Genomic DNA, 20,671 nt, shown 5'->3' with positions numbered 1-20,671 from the left:
ATAGAAAATAAAAACATGTTTAGAAAATGCCTTGAAAAGAATGGGCAAACAAATCAGCAAGAAAATTAGCATCAACTTCCAGACTGTTTGGTTATATCAAACATGTGACTTTGTTTTTTAGGAGGAAATTTGAGCAAATGAAAAAAAAAAAACAGGGTGAAATACGGAAAGTGAGTAGTGAGTGCGAATAATTTAAATAGCGCTGGTGACCCCTTTTACTGTTTTTAGACGAAAATGCCCAATTTTTTATTTTTAAAAAAATTTTAATTATGAAATTTTTTTGGACGAAAATGCCCCAGTTGCGTTACGCAATCACGTCACGCAACCCCGAGACGAATTTTTTTTTTTTTGAAAAAAATAAAAATAAAATTCCGGTTACGTCACGCAACTCCAGTTGCGTTACGCAATGATACAATTGTCATTAAAAAAAAGTTACCAACGCTATTTAAATTATCCACCCTCACCTTCCAACGTTTCACCTCTTTTTAGTCGTATGCTCCAATTCCTCCTTTTAAGAATCCCAATTTATTATTTAACAAGAAATACTGTTCCTCCGGCCGCTGCTTTCATCACATTGTTTCAACAAAAATGAATTCAAGCTAAGATGATGAAGCTGCAATGGCTGGTTAAGCCACTTTGTCTTACCCTAACCAAAGGTTCTACCATCGTCACCTCCCGCCTATATTCCTCTTCTCCGACATCGACCACCATCAAAAACGTCACTCGGTCGAACTTCGAACCAGTACTTAGCGACCTACGTTCCCTCATCAATGATGCAGTCTTCGTCTCCATCGACCTCGAAATGACCGGTGTCACCAGTGCCCCATGGAGAGAATCCTTTGAGTTCGACCGCAGCGACATCCGTTATCTCAAAGTCAAGGACTCCGCCGAGAAGTTCGCCGTCGTACAATTTGGTGTTTGTCCCTTCCGATGGGACTCTTCCAAGGGTTCATTCATTGCTCACCCGTGAGTTTAGAACTCCCCTTCGTCTTTCCTGATTATCATACAATGCTTATTTATACTATTAATTACATGACAGGCACAATTTTTATATATTCCCCCGTCAAGAATCCAGTGAGTTTTTATGCCAGACGACATCGATTGACTTCTTGGCGAAATATCAATTTGATTTCAATATCTGCATCCAAGAAGGTGCTTTGTTTATCAGACTTTTGTAGTATTGATAACAATGCAATATAATGTAGTTTAGAAAGTAATGCTTCTGCTTTGAGATTTACATCTCAGGAATATCTTATTTATCCAGAGCTCAAGAGGAAGAAGCCTTGAGGCATTTGCATTCACTACAGGATGATGATGATGATGAATTTGCTGAGCCAAGAACTGGTGATAAAGATAAACCACTTACTAGAATTGCTGATATTCTCTTCAGCGAGAGAATAAAGGGCAGAGTTCAGGAGTGGCTGAATAGATTATTGCAGAATGGAAGTTACCACTCTAGCTCTAAAGAGATATTAAACGAATCGGATAAACAATTTCAAACTGTTTTCTTCAAGATGCGTCCTGCACTTCAGTTGAATGAGTTCACTAGGCACCAGCTAAGATTGATTCAGTCGGTAATGCTTTTTGCTTAACAGAATCTGTCTGGTTAATGATTTTAATCCCAGAGACATGGAACTAATATAAATTGTGCAGGTAACAGAGAAACATTTCAAGGAACTTGTTTACATTCGTATGAAGAGTGGAAGAATCTCTGCACAACATTATTTAATTTATACTGAAACCGACAGTGATAGGAACCTGTTGAAGGTAGTAATTTGCGTGTAAATAAAGGTTTATGATGTCAAGTGATATGAAAATGGGGAAATGAACATTTTGCAGAAAGAAGTCAAGGAAGACAGTCACAAGGTTGCAGAATTGAATATCGAAGGTGATATTGGATTTCGACACATTATCGACATACTTTGCTCAGAGAAGAAGTTAATCGTTGGTCACAACTGCTTTCTTGGTACTAATATCTCTTCAATTTTCTGTTAATAGACATTTTTTGACGTTTTGTTGCTCCATCTGCTAACTAAAATGGATTTCACTGATTTGGACAGATATTGCTCATATCCATAGCAAATTTTTGGGTCCTCTTCCTTCAACGGTTGAGGAATATGTCTCCTCCATCCACAAATGTTTTCCTTACATCATTGACACCAAAATACTCTTGAATGCAAATGACGCAATTCGACAAAAAATGAAGAATAATAGCACTTCCCTGTCGAAAGCATTTGCCTTGTTGTGCACAGAAATTTCTCCCAATATTGAAGAAGTAGGTTTGGTTTTCAACCCAGATGTTAAAGTGGAGGTCCAAGTGGATGACATGAGGTTTGCTTGCTTGGTTCTCTTTAGTTGTTTTTGCTTATTAATAGTTTGAAGTATTTCAAAGACAACATTTCCCACATATGTATGCAAGAAATGTGATTTTATATACTTGACTTAAGAAAATTCATTCTCTCTTACACGTCCACACACACACACACAACTGCTTAGATAGTTACTTAGGCTTCAAATTACCAAAGATACTAATGGCCATAAATATCCCCAAATCTTCAGCTGATATTAGGAATGTAACTGAAATATGGGGTTCTTTCAATAACCAAGTGATTATTTTTAAATAACCCCATTTATCGTAATAAAATATCAGGTTATAGTGGAGACTCATAGATCAGTGGTAGAGCGTAAGAACTCATATCCTCAAGGTCATGTTTTAAGTCTCCTATAGCTAAAAAAACTAAAAAAGAAATTGAGAAACAAGGAATGTTATTTTTGTAATTTTGGTTAATGATTGAATGATGTGATGATAGTAGATTAGATAATTGTTTTTTTATAAATAATCTCAAATACACCACATCAAACAAGGCCTTGAAAATAAACTGAATCATCTAATAGGTTGTTTCCATTCATGCTTTTAACATTTTAAGTTGAACACTTAAATGTTGTATGATGTTTTATAATTTTGATTACTCTTCCTTTCCTTGTCATGTGTGTTTCTACTTAGAATTTGTATACATTCTTGCCTGTGAACTATAAACTTGTATCTAGTACCAGTATTCATTGATATTAAAAGTCATAAAACTGGTCAGGTCATCAAACTGGAATTGTGGTGCCAAACATGAAGCTGGATATGATGCTTTCATGACGGGTAGTGTCTTTGCTCAAGCATGCAGTTATCTGGGCTTCGATTTCGAACTCAATTCACCATCTGGGAATTTGAAACTCAATGAGAAATTAAAGAACTACATCAATCTTCTTTACCTGAGCTGGATAAATGGTGAAATCATCAATCTGACTACATGTCAGCAAATAGCAGAGTCCTCACTTAATCCCAACCAGAAACTCCCTTGTCCTGAGATAGTTTTCGAAAATATAATTATAATTTGGGGATTGTCTAGTAAGGTTAAGGCGAGAGATATACAAGAGTGGATATCCAAAACATTTGGTCCATTATCCGTGACATCTGTCTATCAATTGGATGAAACTGCGGTTTTTGTTCAGTTTAGTAAGGAGGAATTTGTTTCGGGTTTTCTTGAATTGAAGAAGACCTTGGCTTGGGATAAGGGTCCAATCTCGGTTTTGCATCCTTTGTCGAGACTCTTTGAAAGTGGTGGGATGGTTCGAACTGGTAACTATGAGATGTACAAAGAGATGTGCGGATCGATAATATCCAAAGTTAAGTTTGCGGATCAGGCTGATTTTGTTGCCATCAAGTAGAGGATCGAGTTTATGGCAATGCAGTTAGAAATTAAAGAAAATTGGAAAATGATTACATGATAATCTCATTTTCTTAATGTTGTATTTTGAGAGCAAATGTTAGGAGGCCTGACTGTACACAAATTAGTAACTGCAATTTATTATATGAAATTATATAAGATTACATCAATCCTCCATTGGAAAAATATATATAAAAAAAAAGAGTAAGTGTATTACAAATGTTGGGCCTAATTTTATTTTAAAATTTTGAAATATTCTTGCAACTCTAATATTGAGTTGCCAGCCAAGTCATCCCACTTTAAAATTATTTTGGGTTTTAATATTTTTGTATGAATTATTTAAATAACAATTGTTTGATAATAGAAAATAATTTATTATTTAATATTTTTGTAGTATAATTATTAAAGTGTAATTTTATATTTAAAATTTAAATTTAATAAAAATAAAAGCATTTTTATATTTTAACTAATCAAAAATAGTTTTTATCGACACATAAATCATAGATTTGAAGCATATGTGTGCCACTAAAATATTACACAATACAATTGTCATTGAATTGAATGTAACCAACAATACATTAAATATATGAAGTTATGGGAGTCACAAATCACTATATAAGAAAATAAATAATAAAAGTATTTGAAAATTTTTAATAAAAAGAAGAAAGGTGTTGCAAGACCTGAATAATGTAAGAAAAGAATATTAAGAAAAAATAATATAAACCATTTTATAGTCTCCTTTCTTCAACCATTCCCCTATCTCCTGTCAAATAAAACAAACAAATTTTGAATTCAAATTCAAATAGGCTTCTAAAAAACATATTAATATTGTTGTATAGCACAACAATAAACATATTTGAAAATCTTTTTTTTTTGTATGGATCGAGTTTCTAAATATGATCTCCTAAAGATAAATATGACAAAAAGGGTGTTACAAAGAATGGAAATTTCCTAAACATCCTCTTTCTTTATATCAATCCACCATTGTCGAAAAGTATGAACAATTAATTTAAATTAGTCTACCTTGTAAAGTAGGAATTGTAGCACCAGCATGAACCCTTTTATAGGAATAATTACTCTGCAAAAGAAAAACATGAAGATTAAAAGAGAGAACCAAATTCCAATTTGTAAATCAAATTTGACATTTATATAATGGTTACATATAGGAACATCGACAGAGACGAGACTTTCATGGCAGATGTGTAGGTCGATTAATCCACTTCCTAGCACACCATGAGTCATAACTTCCTCAACTGTCTTCTCTTCTAAATTATACAAAATAAGCCTCGAACAACCCAAGGAAATCACTACTTGTTTATCACTCTTTGAATAAAATATAGGTTTCACAGGGCTATAAATCTTATTAAAAGAACTTGACGGTGACAGTGTAATCAATCTCAACCAATGTTCATTCTTCCCGCCATATTCCTTCAGCAAAAACAAATCCACAGTTGATGATTTGTAGTGACAACTTAAAGAAAGACATCCTTCTAAATTATCCAAATATATATAGTCATAAGAATCGCGGTACTTCGGCTGTGGAATTATTCTGAATATCTCTGTCCCAAGATCAAAGGCAACAAGCAAGTCTTCCTTTGAGGAGATCCAGTGTAGAGCTCCACCTGCTATGGAATCTCCAATGCTCTTCCAAATCGGATAGTGAGCAAACTTATCTAGCTTACGCCACGAATTTTGTCTCAAACTATAAACCTTAACTTCATAGTCGACAATTTTTCCTCTACCATATAGAACCCCAATTCTTACCACCTTGTAATCTTCATTAGTGTTATCGTAAGCAATTCGATAATCACACGACCAATTGTATAATCTTCTTTTTGGGAAATCAATAGATTCGTAGGGCAGTTTTATAGATTTTCCGGTTGATGGATTCCATAAAAAGACATTGCGAATGTCACGGCGCATTGAGATGCAAAGCAAACCATTACAGGAACCTCTAGGCTCAAGTCTATAATTCCGAAAACTCAATGGAAGTAAATCGACATTCACTGGTCGAAGAAAATCAAAAACCTCTTTACAGTACATGCCACTCATCAGGTAGATGCTAAGGCTGCTCTTGGTTTGAACAGACCGTTTCAGATGTAATTTGACGAAATAGGGGCTGTTGATTAGGGCAAGCCAGGATTTAGATACACATCTAAAGCGGAGCAGATCCTTAACCGGCAATCGACAAAGAATCTCTTCTAAAATCTCACCAGGTAATTGCACCATCATCTACGAATGGAAGAATATCACTTAGAAGCCAACAAAGCATTCTAAAATAAATACATTATTTATAAAGGTACCTGGAGGCTAGTTTAGAAGAACTCACGAAGGATTAGGTATAAAATTCTAATAAGTAGAATTAAAAAGTAAAAAAAGAATGATGGCTTAATTTGATTTTTTATTTTTAGGATTATTTGGCCAACTTCATGTCTCCCGTGGCCGAATGAAGGGCCATAAAAGTTATAAGGTTGTCTAGGCTGTGGTAATAATTTAAGCGCCACCAAAATTATTATATTCTTTATTTGTTTTTTAACTGTTTTATTTCAACCATTTCTTTTAGGTTTTTATGGCTTAAAGCATGATAATGCATTAAAAACAAAGATTTCATTAAATATTATTTCCTTAACTATACAATCCAATATTTCATAGTTCTTACTTATGTTCAATTTATTTATTTACTAATCTTGAATTCAAACTATTATAATTAAAACAAAATTTGAAAATTTTTAAATAAATTATCTAAAACAGTATTTTTGTAAATTTGAATGAATAATTTGTAGAATTACCTTAGAATTGTATAAATAAATATGGATGATTTGATTTGATAGTTTCACCTTCTATTGTTGAAAAAGTGTATTAAACAAGTTGTCTAAAAAAGAGAAGAAGAAAATTAATAATGAAAAGAAATTGAGAGATGAAGATTAGGTTAAGAGACTAGGAAAGGAGGTGGCTGCTAGAGTGGAGGTTTAGAGAAAAGAATAAGGAATTATTTGATTAGGTTTAGAGATTATAAATAGGAAGGAATTAGGTTTAAAGAATATAAATAGGAGAAAATTCTTATATATTATATAAATATATTATTTATTATAAATTATATAATATATAATTAAATTAAATTAAATTCGGTTTTAGGTTTAATTAACCCGGGCCGGCCCTATGGTAATTCATACAAGCCCTCGGACTAGGGCAGCCCACTCCCCAAAGGCAGCCCATTTAGATAAATATATAAGTTATATAGATAAATATATTACATTTTAAGCATATAATATTGTAGCATAGTGATTCAAAATACAAAATATTATTTCACTTTTTTTCTATCAATTATACCATTCAATTCAAAAACTAAAATATTAAAATAAATTTTATTATTAAAAACATAATATTTTATCATTATATATTAAATATCATTGAAGTTTTTTTTTTTTTTTACCAAAAACATCATATTTTCTCAAAATTATCACCCATCAAGATTTTTAAAATAATTCATAAATTAAATCTTCACCCTTCAAATTGTGCTAACTTATATGTTGTTCCTGTAATTCTGCAACAAATTAAAAAAAAAGATAAATTTTAAATATTTTTAATTTATATTTTATTTAAAATTACTCCAAATTTTAATTATTTTAGAAAACAATTGATACAAAATCACTCAAAAAAAACTAATTATTTATCAATTGGAGAGTGTTTACAATGAATGAATTAGAAGCAATTTCTACAAGTTGAAAGAAGTTTTGGCAACAAACTCTGGCGACATCTTTGAGCAAGAATGGTGATGAATCCTCTTAGCAGTTATCTCGAGTGAGCTCAGTCAGTCAAAACCTTCTCTGCAGTGACTTTCTCTGTTATCCTTTTGTATTTATTATTATTGAAACACTATATTCAAATTACATATTAAAAAAATATCTTATCCCATCCAAATTCGTAATACTCATTAATAACCTGCAACAATATCAACAAAAAAGATATAAATTAGATAATTATCTTCACATTATACTACTATTTAAACACAAAATATACCAAACAACAAAAGAAGTCAATAAAACCACATAATAAGAATACAAATAGTCATCTAAATTACTAAAATCAACACAAACAAAATATAACAACAAAAAGAATCAATAATGTCAAATGATACAAATTAGCCAACTAGCCTCACAACTAAGAGTAATTAGTTGTTTTAATGATTTGAAATCCAATATATATCAAATTGCAAAAATAGTTTGCACTGTCTAATTATTAACTCATTAAACTAGTTTAAAATTAAATCTTACACTTACCAAGCTAAGAAATTAATTTCAAAACAGTGAATACAAAATTGAAAATTCAAATCAATTTCAAACTATCAAACAAGCATGGTATAAAGTTCTTACTGACATAATCTGAAAACGTAAAGGATCAACTGCATAATCTGATGACTATTGGAGTATGGTTGAATTTTTGTCTCTTTCTAAATTGTTGTATTGACCTTTCTGAAACGAATTCTCGCCCTATTCGTCCTGATTTGACCAATTACACCTGTCAACATCTCATATCACGATTGAAACGCTCCGTAGAGTCGTAATTGGACGAGAAAATTCAAGTAGAGACGAAAGATTAGTATAGCTAATTCACCTAACTGAAGAAGAACACACGTATTGAAACCTGAGAATTTGGTTCATACATTACAGTCATTGACAACTTTTGATATCATGTTTGACTACTTTACAATTAGAATATAAAACAATTATTTGTAGAATAATTGATCAATTGCAACGATAGAGGTTAATTTTATAAACAAAACAATTAAATTAAATAGTTAGTTGAAAAGGAAACTACTAGATTTGTGCAGTTTGAGAGATAGGGAGCTTCAATATCCCTAAAATATTTTATTAGAATTCATCTTTTTGCATTTGGTTCAATGTTCCACACTGTTGAGTCCAAGTTTTCAGAAAAACAATTAAAGTGGACCATGAAGGTGGAAATTTTATCGAAAAGAACTAACTTAATTTACATTTCATGTTTACTAATTTACCATTGATTGTGTTACTTACCAATGATATGCTCTCTCTTGTGATCCTCTTCAAAAAGTGAAACAATTATCCTATATGGGTTCCATCTCTTCCTAAGCCTCCTGCATTAATGTTCAAATATAATAGAATAAATGTAAGAATGATACTGATTTTTTTTTTTTATCTAATGTGAAACGACAATCAAATGCTACCATAAAAATATTTGTTGCATAGCCAGTTGAACCATCATTGTTTGATATCACCTAGACAGACGTGTTATATTTAAACATGGGCAAAAGAACTGGTAATATGTAAAAGAACTTCTTGGAAGGATGATATGTTCATGTATTTACTCAATAAAGAAAAGGTGTAAGTAAACTACAGCTAATGATTCTCTAAATTCCTAGAGAAAATTCAATTGATATATAGAACAAGATATTGCTTCACATTCTTTAAAGAGCAAAGGCTACCCAACAAGTATTTCAAACAAGCACAATATTTTAGGTCACAACAATTAAACCATTCCAACGCTTCTAAGAAGAAATTACAATTGAAATACAGAGGAATACCTTTGTTGATTCAGTCCGAAGCTAATATGACAAGTATTAATATGTTATCTACAAATTCAGTTCAGACACCATCTCAACGTTATTTGGACAATTTCTAAAAATATTAGATAGAATAGAAGTTAGAGGATGACAGGACCTAACCATGAAAATACATTAAATGCCATTTGAAAACACATCCTAGAGCTGGAACTGAATTTGGAAGAGTCAACTTTGAAAATTTCCTTGAAAACCCTTTCTGTTTATCCAATTATATGAGATCATGACTTAATTAGATAAATATTCATAAATCTGTTGATTTTTAGCGTCCAAACTCAGTTTCAGCTGCTCTATAAAATGTTTCCAAATGGGATTATATGTTTAATTTTCCCGAACAAGAAGAATTTGCATAAAAAACTAACACATAGTTGTTCTCCTCTGTTTACCACATCATAAAAGTAAGAATAGCAAACATAATAATGTCCTGGGAAATACAAATATTCCTCATTCCTACTAGACCTACATACACATTACACACCAAATTAAGTAGAATAAATTGTTGGAAATTGCAATATATAAGGATTCCCACAATGAATAAAGAAGTTACAATAACAACCAACCTGGAAAATTGATCGCCCACTCGGATCGCCACATATCTTCTTAACGCCTCCTAGATCCACTATCCCAGTAGCTCTCTCCAGGTTTTTCCGAAAAAGAAATACAACCTATAAACACACAACACGCATATTATCAAAAGTATCTTCAATTTTCAACTTCTTGTTGACGACCATGACAAACACGCACTTATAAATCTGATATTCTTGTTGATTTATAGGCAAACAAAATTTTAGGAACTCCTTAATTGAACTGAATTGTCAACGAAATCTTAATATCCATACATTGGAATCAAGCAAATCCATGAAAGTATCGATCAATCCAGTCATAAATTTGTACTACTAAAGTCGTAGAAAAAGTAATTAATATAAAAGGGGACATATCATCTAGTTAAAATTGAATTTTATTGAACAATTATGATTTATAATAATAATAATAATCTAAACTAGTGTCTGAGTTTGGTGCAGTTGATTCTCAAAAATAAGTCGAAGCTGAAAGAAGCCTTGGTAATTAGTATCACTAGCGAAAACATCTCCTTTCAAAGTTTAATGGATCTTAAAGAGGATCTTGATGCATTTAAACTCTGTAGGTGAACTAAATGAAAATCCAACATAGAAAGAAAAATGGGCAGACTCTTCTCACCCAAGCAAGCAGACTATCCTTGGTTTTCATCAACATTATTATTATAGAGAAGAGACTTAGACTACTAAGAATTGAATTATGCGCAAATCATTGAAAGACAAAAAATTCAGGACAACATAGGAAACACCATTAGTCAAAACTGAAAACCTGGTGGAGGTTCTATAATATCAATGAGAACAAACAACCTTTGTTCTTGTGCAAGCAATATGAGAAGAGAGTAGCAAAAGAAGCAGTTAGCTAGGTCTAGAAACAATTTCCCAAACAGCTTTATAATTACCTGATTCCGATACCTACAGACTTTACCAATTCAGACACAACTAACTAACTCCTCGTTTCGGTCTCCGATGGTTCGTTCACTCCGGCCCGTTGTGGGAGGTTCATTTCTCTAATTCATTCCTCAATGTATAAATTACGCGGCGGAGAAGAACAAGGTTATATATAATCAGACTAACTAGGTTTGAAATCATTTAAGATTACCGATTTTGTTGCTCAATTAGAGGATGATCGATGGTAATTCTGCAACTCTAGCATCTACACACTTCCTCTTTACACTGATAAAATCGAATTTCTAACCCCTTCTTCTGGAGTTGTATTGGTTGAAGAAGAAGAAGAAGAAGAAGATTGATCGCATACCTTGTCAATTATATAAAAAAGAGCTCTACCTCTTCCAATTGAGTACAGATAAATGACGAGCGAGCAATGCGATTCTCTCTCATTTATAATACAAGAAGTTCGACTGGAATTTCGACGCCGGCCGGCCGTGATGGATGGATCAATATATTATTTAATTTATTTTAATAAATGTGTCAATGGATCAAACGACCGACCGATTAAACCGATCTTCTAACCGTTCAAACCGAACCAATCAAACCAACCGACGTCAACGGCGTATATGTATGTGTATTTTGGTTAATAAACTGATCAAACGTACCCACTTACTATAAATTTAAACAATTTTAGTTTTGACTAGTTTGAACGTTCTCTTATGACTGACTACTCAGGTAGAAATGTTGCCTAGGTTTATTGGGGTTGACTAGGTTTACATGGATAAGGTTCATGGTCTCTTATAAGTACTAACTCAAATTTAACTTTTTGGGCTAACATTCTATCATCAAAATCAGACCAAGCACAATCACATAACTTTGGAGACACAACATCAATTTATATAACCCAATTAATAAATGGTTTTCCTATTAAATAATCTTCAGTTATCAAACAAAATCTTTATCAATTAATTTGTAAAAAAAAATTCAATATAGATAGTGACTTCAACGGTCGGTCTTGACAGTCCAAGTTTCTCTCTACAGCAATATTAATTATAGTAGACAACAATGAAAAGATAACGATGAGTATTATTAGAACCAGTTTTAGAAATCATTACAAAAATTAACATTTTCAAATAAATTACTAAGGTTGGGAGATGGACAAATGAAACATAGATTGTAGTGAATAATAGGAAATAAAACTCTGGATATGAAATTGACAATATAGAAGGCATAACATGTATCAATGTCTAAATCTAAAATGTTCTTAAATCTTTACAAAGTGAACTCTACAAGTCATTCTAATTCAAAAGTCACAATCAAATCAATCATCTGTATCCACCAAAGCATCATTTCACCTCCTGTCCGCACTCCACCATCATCTCCCTTCTTCTTACCTGACAAAGAAGAAAAGTAATTAAATCTCGAGTTCATAATTAAACACATCAAAATGTTCTAACTATCTGTCATATTATTATTAAATGTACTCACATATTATCTCCTTTATGAATTCATTTCACCATTTGTTACAATTTCTTCTGATATTGCTGTTGTAACATCTACATCCACATCCACTGCTGCTGTAACATTTTCTGCCATTACATCCGCTGCTGCTGCTGCTGCTGCTGCTGCTGCTTCTGTAACATCTACATCCACTGCTGCTATAACATTTTCTGCTATTACATCCACTGAGACTAGACTTTCCAAGCAAGGCTGTACTTCAGAAATAGGTACCAAATTAACCATAATATGTTCAATTGAGTGGTGTTCTATGTTATACCAAACGAATGAATCGAAATCCATCCACAGAAGTACTTTAGTCAGACATCTGGAATAAGCAACAGGCTTGACAGACATGAACGCTACATCTGTCGTAGGTTCGGTTGGCGGCAATGAGATCAGCTTCAACCAGTATTCGTTCTTCTTACCGTATTTCTTTAGGATCCAACAGTCCACTGCGTTAGATTCATAACGACAAGTTAACGATAAAGATTCTTCTAAATTGTCGAGATCTATATTATATGGAACATCAGTCAGTATACTGAGGACTTGGAATTAGTCTGACTTTCTCAGTCCCGAGATCAAAGGAAACCACCACCAAACTTTCTTCATTTTCCACGTCATCTGACAACCAGAACAGAGCGCCACCAGCCATGGCGTCTCTACCCTCGAAATTTGGACAGTGAGGGAAATTATCATCTACGTTATGCCATTTGTTTGACCTTAAACTATAAACTTCCATGTCATAACAGATGTTGTCATTTTTATCATTTTCACTCACCGATATTCGTATCACTTTGTAATCGTCGCTATCGCCGTCATACCCAAATTGGTAACTAGAACCATTGTAAGCGCTGCTGGACAGAGGCAGGTGATGGTGAGGGTGAGGCAGTTGCATAGACTTTCTCGTGGAAGGATTCCATAAATAAACAGTGTCCCTTGCTTGCGTTAGCCAAGCAAATCAATCCATCCGTGACTACTGCCACAAAATAAGCCACCATTCATATTCATGGGTGGATTATCTGTATTTACCAAATCAAGAATGTCGCGGCGTATTGAATAAAAGTTCACCCTATAATAGTGTTGGTGCCTCAAGAACAAATTAAGGTTGGTCTTGGTTTGAAGGGATGTCTTGATATGAAGTTTGATGAAACGGCGGCTACTGATTATGACCGACCAAGATTTACATACCGCTTTTAAACAGAGCAGATTTTTAACGGATAACCGAGCCGAGAGAATATGTCTTCCAGAATATCATCGGGCAACGACGACATAGAAAATGGTAGAATCTCCATTTTCTACAAACACAGAAACAAAATGCAAATTAGAGAAGAAGAAGAACAAGCTTTTATCCCAAATTCTTGATTCTTGATCTTTCTTTCAAGAACACTATACCAAAGAGTCCGAACAGAGATTGTATTATCTTTTGTTTTGAAATACAGTTTCTCTCCAATATTATTTTTAAAACGTTAGTAATAATTACAAAAGTGCCCTTAATTTAAAATATACTTACAAAAAAGTTCCCACAACTTATTACACTAAAAACGTTACATCATATTATTGTCTTCGACTGCTAAAACAAATCAAATGAACATCATTTAGAATTTGCATTCATAGTTATTAAAATCACGGCGGTGTATGTATATTGTTCCCTTTGTATCACATTATTATTATTATTATTATTATTATTATTATTATTATTATTTTAATTATCCAATCACAATCATCACGTACTAATCTTATCAACTAAAATACTCCTATCTTATTGGTACTAAATGTAAATTTTAAATAGTAATTAAACCAATTAAAAATTAAATAACTTATTTTCGTCAAATAATTTTTTGCCATACATAATTGTTCTAACTTTATCAATAACCCAATAACACTTGTCTCTCTTTTAGGACATCCTTTCGAATATTGTTTGACAAATAAAGATGTATATATAGTCTTGCAATCATTTTTATTGTGCACAAACTTAACAACATATCATCAAATTTTCTAATAGAGTTTCGTCCAAATCTATATAAGGTTACATCTTTACCTAAAGCAAAATATAGTTTATACGTAACATAATTGAGTTTAGTGGACCCAATATCAAACAGTTAAGATTTTTTTTTTTATTGCACTGCAAGCCGATTCACATCATCTAACCTTCCCTTTATTTTGATTAATGAGTAGAACACCACAACTTTAGATAAATAATTATTTTTTTATACAATTATTTAAGAGTAAACCATTTAACTAATCACAAAACCTGGTTTTAATGAAGGTATGATAACAACACTCACCAAACATAATCTATTACATTTAGGGTTTCCCAACTGAAGGCTCAAAGTTATGAAGAAGAATAAAAAAAAACTTGGTTGGGATAATTTTGATGCTAAAAACAAATTCGCTTATAAGGTAAGGTATATGAAAATAATCAATCACAAATCTTAAGTTTATATATATTTTTTGTTTGCATCATCATCTATTTGATATATTTGTAAAAAATCACAATTAACTTGTTAGATTTATGGGTATGCTTATGATTTGGCAACAGCTACTACAACATGGTGAAAGACTTGAATGAATACGGATCATCAAGTAATTAATGGTATCACTTAAAATCTTGTATACAAAATTGAAACTTTTATGCAAAACAAACATGGAAATAATAATTAAGTTCAACGGAATTTGCTTATTTTGCGTGTTATTCATCCTTTTCTTCCATTAGATATGCATACGTCCACATAAATATCTGCAAATTTAAATTCATATCCAGGTTCCAAAATAGGCTAATTTCAAATTATTGGCAATATACCTCTTGATTGTAATGGAATATATAGCAAATAGAAAATAAACAACTAATAATATTCTTGCAACTCTAATATTGAGCTTGCCAGCCATGTCATCGTACTTCAAAATTATTTTTGGGTTTTTAATATTTGTTTATGAATTATTTAAAATTACAATTGTTTCATAAAAGAAAATAGGTTATTATTTAATATTTTTGTACTATAAATTTTAAAGTATAATTTTATAATAATAAATTTTATTAAATTTGTTTTGTTTTGGTTTTGGTTTTATATTCTGTAAGTGTAGAAATCATACTCTTTAATCATGTATTTGTTAGTCATCCTTCACCATAACTCAAGTAATGTAATGAAACATCATTAGAGAATTGACCAAGATGTTCATCTGTTTTAGTATTCTTTATTCAATATTTTCATTATGCTCTTACACTACATTCATTTCCTCTTCTCTCTAGGATCCCTCTAATCTTCCACACGATAGAGGTTTCTCAGGTGAGCCCTAACACTCAACCTACGTAGCTTCCTTAGGTAACCAATCGACTCTGGTAACTCAATAATCTTGTCTCTATCTGTTAGATCTACTTGGAATCTAAGCGTATTATTAGACCATATAAGTTGTACAGGATGAGGGCACACCCTGCATCAGTTTTCATTTCCAATAATTTTATTCAAGCTGATTCTGTTTATTGCTCGCCTTCAGATTTCCGCAACTTTCTGGTCTCTGGAACCAAGCTCGCCTTCGCTCTCGTGGCTGATGCTTTTGTGTTGTCTATTTGATATCCTTTGATGCGATTTTCTCCATTCATGTGTTGATTCTTTTCATTTTGACATTTGAAAAACAGGGTAACGAGGCAAAGAAAGAACTGGTGGTTTATCTGATTGACGCCTCTCCCAAAATGTTTAGCACCACATGTATAAGGGTTAGGAACCGAGAACCCTCTCTTTAAGTACATGGGTGTAAAAACATTCATATATGGAATGTGAAATGAATCTTCTAGCGTTTTTGTTGGAAGTGTTAAGCATGTCTCTAGTCATTTTGTATGGTTATGGCATTCCAAATTATATAACACAGTTCTCAACTTTAGGAATTTTATATGCACAAGGATACTGTAATAGTCAATCCATTGGAACAAACAACAATGTTAATGAAGAAAAAAACTTGTTATGAAATATAAACTGAGTTACTGTAACTGCAAGTTTCTTTCACACTATATGCAGGAAAATGAAAGTGAAGAAACTCATTTTCATGTTGCCATTAGTTGTGTTACTCAGGCGCTGAAGACTTAGATTATTAATAGTTCTTACGATGAAGTTGCGATATGCTTCTTTAACACGGTGATAATTTTTAATGCACTTCTCTTACAAATTTTTGTTCCAAATTCATAGTTTTTTTGTATGTCTGCTTACTTTTTGGGACATGGAACTTTCTTAACAATGTTGTGTACTTGTTTATTTTCGTTACATGATTTTCCATTTTATTGGACCGTTACAAAGATTTGTTCTAGTAACTATTGAAACTAGTTAGGATACTCGGAAAGAACTCTTGAGTTGCTACTTGCTAGATAGAACTTGAATCTGACTAGATGTAACAGTAGTAGTATTATAGGGGTAGTATGGTAATTAGTAGAGTAAGTTAGTAGTTTAATGAGTTAGTATCTTATAAATAGTAGATTATGTATTATTTGGAGTAATGAATTGAATCTGTTTTATCCACACTCAAGGTTTAGACTATTCTCGTCTCATCTGCAATCCTTTTACAAATTAAAGATTTGTAGGCTGGTTCGTAACATTAGAGTTCATAGCCTCATTCTTTCTGTCAAGGAGAAGAGAAATCATTCTAGCATTAAGATAAGGTAGTTTTGTTGTGGGTTTTTCACATATATACACACTCCTTCCCATTGTGTTTTATTTCCTGTATTTTTTTTATAGGTTGTAAATTTTTGGGATTAACTTGATGGCTATGAATGGCTTCAGTAATCTATTATAAATGTTGAGCCAATATTGCAACAAATGAAGAAAAGTTGATATAATTCATAAATGCCGATGACTGATTTTATTAGTGAAGAAAGTTAAATAATGGTTGAATCCATGGCATAAATATAGAACAGGATGCTATTTTCTTTCTTCCATGAATTAAATTCTATTTTGAGAGCCTTGAAGGTGATGGATGAAGTAATTTCTAATTTCAGTATGAGTTTCAGGCAATAGTTGTGTTTGCATTAACAAAATACATATATATCATTATAGCTGTATGCTCTAATCTTCTGGCTACAGGCCCTAACCACTTTCCTATCATCTATTTATCTATATTGATTTTATTGCATGTTTAGTCTCTTGGATATAATGTAAGAAAAAGTGTATGGATTCTTTAAGGTTAACCAATGACATCATTACTTTTGCTCCAGAACAGATTGATTTTCAAGAGTGTTTGTTAAGCTACCCATATAAAGCCTTTTAGGGCTCTTGTGACCATTTTAAGAGAAGTGTGGATCTCTCTTGCAAGTACATATTGATTCTGAAACTGTATTATCAGGTAGTTTAGAATTGGAATGTCAAATATCATAACTATTTGTTCTTTTAGGTTTCTGCAACCTATATCTGTAGTTTATTAAAAAAAAATCTGACTGAGGTGTTTAGCTCCTTCCATATATATTTTTTGAAAAGTTAGTACTTATCTATTTTTTGGGGGGAATAAAAGGAGAACTAGCATTGAGTCACTTTTCTGTCTTGGATTTCCTATGTTACTTCAGGCTCATTGTGTTCTTCATTTCTATGGACCAGCTTTGTGATTCAATAATTTTCAACCACGACCAACCCCGGTGTTTTGGCTGCCTGGTTTGTTTACTGATTATGTTTCCATTTGTAAACTAGGCTCATATGAAATAAAACATATTAAGGAATGAAACCCCATTGTTTTATTTCCCCTTGTTCATTCAGAATTGCAGAGGACCATCACATTGTGGTATGGCTTGTAGTTAACAAGATTGAAGGTGAAACTTTTGATGTTTAACTCTTATCGTTATCTATTTATTATGTTTTTTAAATTCTTTTGAGGCATTAAGCCATCAATAATACAAATGCCTGTCAAACTTTTGCTTGGTCTTGGTATAGAGGATAGACATTATTCGTATTATTATTAGAAAAAGTAACAAAAAGATTGTTCATCTCTATATATGTAACTTAATGGTTTTATATGGTTTTGCTTCTTTTAGGTTATCCCATATGTTCTGTCATTTGTTATACCTCGAGCATGACTATTGATGTTGGTAAGATTTCTTTTCATTATTTGATGAAAAAAATGTCATTTGTCTCCTTTTCCTTTCTGATTATGAACTTAATGAATAGATAAAAAGAACCCACACTAGTGTCTCCATTAGAATGTTGATTATTGGTTCTCAGCTCAATTGCTCACTCATAGTGTCTGTGTTATGTGATCTCGACAGACTTCAGGTGAGCCTTCAGTTATTCGTCTTTTTTTTTAAACTTGATCAAGAACCATAATTGATTATTTTGCTGGACCTGATAGACTGGAGAAAGTTGGAACTTGTGGTTATGTGAGTCACCTAAAAATCTTGCATCACGATGACTATTCTTGAATTCAGTATGTGAAGATCCTTTTATATTTCTAATAGGTTACATCTTTAAGATATCCGTCTGGTTGTGCGAAGATAGTATCGATTAATGGAATGGTTTTGGTTGGTTTGGTTCCTTAATGACTGTGTAAGTTAATTTAATTCTTAATCTGTTTTTCATGCCATATTTTGCTAATTAAGTTTAAAATATTTTAGAATTGTATGCCTATTTGGAGTTTATTTATTGACAGATATTGTTTATCGATTCTACTCCCTCAGGATTCACGGTATAAATGTAAGTAAGCATGCCTTTATTCTTTCGTTACTACGCATTTCTTTTACATTGTCTGAAATATTAGAGCATATTTTCTTTTGTTAATCATTTGTATTTGGTTTTTTCTTTTGATGGTATTGATGGCTGACTAAAGTATTTATCCTCGAGTTATCAACGGCAAAAAAGAAGAAATGTGGACCATAACAACCGTGTTTTTTTTTTTACAATTTTGTCTATATTTATTTAATTCACATCAATATACTTTTTTATTTAATTTCTTATCTTAAAAATAATATTCATATACATAATTGTAGTGGAGGTCTAAGAAGAAGACTGAGTATATGAAAATCGTCCATTTCCAGTTTTTATTTAATTTTAATATATAATTTTGTTGAGATAATTGATGTTAATTTTGTTATACTTAAAAATGTATGATTTTTTTTAATAATTACTTAATTTAAAAATAATAATAAAACTATTCAGATAAATTTGTAAAAAAATCAATATTATAATTTAAAAGAATTGTTAGAAATTAAAAGACTTTTATCTTAAATTAAGCGTCGTTATAACTTGTGTCCATCCTGCTTATGGCGGCGCAAGAATAAGTGTTGGTGATATTTTTATAAAAATTTTGTTTTTAAAATTCATATTCAATGACTCTAGAGACCATCTCCTTCCTTCCACAAACATGTTGGTCACAAACCGAACGAACATAACCTTGCCAAACATATTATTCTTTACGTCTTGAACAAATATGACAAAATTGTCTTTGTCTTGGAGTAGTGGTTGTTTATACCTTTTATGGATTTATTTTAGTATACAACAAATATGTCTTTTGTTATATGTTAGTTAAGATTGATTTTATGAAATAATATTGTTAAGAGTATTTATGTTTCTCAATAATTTTAAATGTCTTTCCTAATGATTAGTTAAAAAAAATTAAGAAATTGTAAAAAAAAATATATAAAACATTTTTTTTTAAAATTAAATAGACTTTTGGCGACGCTTAAATCAATATTACCGACGCTTAATCAATTAATTTGTAATATTTTTTTTTCAATGTCATCATCTTGTGTCTCTAGATGTGTTTGCATTCTGATCTTATAGTCATCATGTTCTTCCTTTGAGAACATTGAAATCTTGTTTAGGTAAGACATGATTCAGATATCTGCAGTAGCTTAAGAATAGAAAACATGCTCTAGTACCACTTATTAGGATAGAAGACAACAGTAGAATGAGAAGTTGAATACTGTTGTTATAATTTTCACTTAAATGCGATTTTAATCATGTTAAGGATTGAAAATCTGTTTCTATTCTTGGACAAATTGTAGCAAACTCTCGAATGGTTTCAAGTGCGGAAAATGCTTGTAGAATTTGAAGCGGCAGATATAAAATGAATGAAGTAATGAAAAGACAACACAAATTTTATGAATGTTCAGAGATAAAAACACCTACGTCACCCCTTCTGTTTCCAGAAGGATTCCACTAGAAGACTTTGATTTGTATAGACGCTACACAAACGCACTTAGATCACAAGTTTTAACATTTACATGTCTGAACTTCTAGTTCTCACACTATCTTGTTGAACAGAAAAATGCATGAAGACTTTGATTAAGAGTCGTCACCTAATTTTTTCACAAAATTAGAAGAAAAATATATTTTAGCGTATATAACAATAACGCCCTTGAAAAAGAGATTCTTAGAGATTCGTTGTTTTAGATACACGTGAGAAATAACATCGACGTTAGGTCTCACGTG

The 20,671-nt window shown here is 31.8% G+C and overlaps 2 protein-coding genes and 1 long non-coding RNA gene across 12 annotated transcripts; 2 read left to right on the top strand and 1 right to left on the bottom strand.

The window, feature by feature from the left end:
• Window positions 1-536: 536 nt before the first annotated feature.
• Window positions 537-3,891, top strand: LOC124942222 (poly(A)-specific ribonuclease PARN-like). The gene is made up of 7 exons (XM_047482683.1): window positions 537-966; window positions 1,040-1,152; window positions 1,246-1,574; window positions 1,654-1,767; window positions 1,840-1,966; window positions 2,061-2,331; window positions 3,090-3,891. The coding sequence occupies exons 1-7, from the start codon at window positions 605-607 to the stop codon at window positions 3,715-3,717; spliced, it is 1,944 nt and encodes a 647-aa protein (XP_047338639.1). The 5' UTR covers window positions 537-604; the 3' UTR covers window positions 3,718-3,891.
• Window positions 3,892-4,255: 364 nt separating this feature from the next.
• LOC124942768 lies at window positions 4,256-11,377 on the bottom strand. 8 transcript variants are annotated; one of them, XM_047483323.1, is made up of 6 exons: window positions 10,787-11,377; window positions 9,873-9,977; window positions 8,920-8,970; window positions 8,750-8,829; window positions 4,740-5,275; window positions 4,256-4,479 (listed from the first exon to the last, which is right to left on the bottom strand). In XM_047483323.1, the coding sequence occupies exons 3-6, from the start codon at window positions 8,955-8,957 to the stop codon at window positions 4,420-4,422; spliced, it is 714 nt and encodes a 237-aa protein (XP_047339279.1). In that variant the 5' UTR covers window positions 8,958-8,970; window positions 9,873-9,977; window positions 10,787-11,377; the 3' UTR covers window positions 4,256-4,419. The 8 variants fall into 8 exon arrangements, 3 of the variants coding, with proteins under 3 accessions (XP_047339279.1, XP_047339280.1, XP_047339278.1); XM_047483324.1 differs by having other exon boundaries at window positions 11,172-11,377; XR_007099745.1 differs by having other exon boundaries at window positions 4,740-5,144; window positions 9,873-11,377.
• Window positions 11,378-15,478: 4,101 nt separating this feature from the next.
• Window positions 15,479-18,921, top strand: LOC124942809. 3 transcript variants are annotated; one of them, XR_007099749.1, is made up of 8 exons: window positions 15,479-15,595; window positions 15,768-15,831; window positions 15,910-15,987; window positions 16,286-16,402; window positions 17,849-17,902; window positions 18,005-18,057; window positions 18,280-18,333; window positions 18,413-18,921. It is a non-coding gene; the product is annotated as an uncharacterized LOC124942809 (long non-coding RNA). The 3 variants fall into 3 exon arrangements; XR_007099751.1 differs by having other exon boundaries at window positions 17,818-17,902; XR_007099750.1 differs by having other exon boundaries at window positions 15,517-15,559.
• The last annotated feature ends 1,750 nt before the right edge of the window (window positions 18,922-20,671 follow it).

Source organism: Impatiens glandulifera, chromosome 6, assembly GCF_907164915.1.
Source record: "Impatiens glandulifera chromosome 6, dImpGla2.1, whole genome shotgun sequence".
NCBI lineage: Eukaryota > Viridiplantae > Streptophyta > Magnoliopsida > Ericales > Balsaminaceae > Impatiens > Impatiens glandulifera.
This window is presented reverse-complemented; position numbering and strand designations above follow the sequence as displayed.

Coding starts and splice junctions, on each gene's coding strand:
- LOC124942222 (XM_047482683.1), top strand. CDS start 605: ATGATGAAGCTGCAATGGCTGGTTAAGCCACTTTGTCTTACCCTAACC. Junction 967..1,039: donor GGTTCATTCATTGCTCACCC/GTGAGTTTAGAA, acceptor ATTACATGACAG/GCACAATTTTTATATATTCC. Junction 1,153..1,245: donor CAATATCTGCATCCAAGAAG/GTGCTTTGTTTA, acceptor TTTACATCTCAG/GAATATCTTATTTATCCAGA.
- LOC124942768 (XM_047483322.1), bottom strand. CDS start 8,957: ATGATGGTTCAACTGGCTATGCAACAAATATTTTTATG. Junction 8,830..8,919: donor ATGCAACAAATATTTTTATG/GTAGCATTTGAT, acceptor ACATTAATGCAG/GAGGCTTAGGAAGAGATGGA. Junction 5,276..8,749: donor CAAGAGAGAGCATATCATTG/GTAAGTAACACA, acceptor ATCTTGGGACAG/AGATATTCAGAATAATTCCA.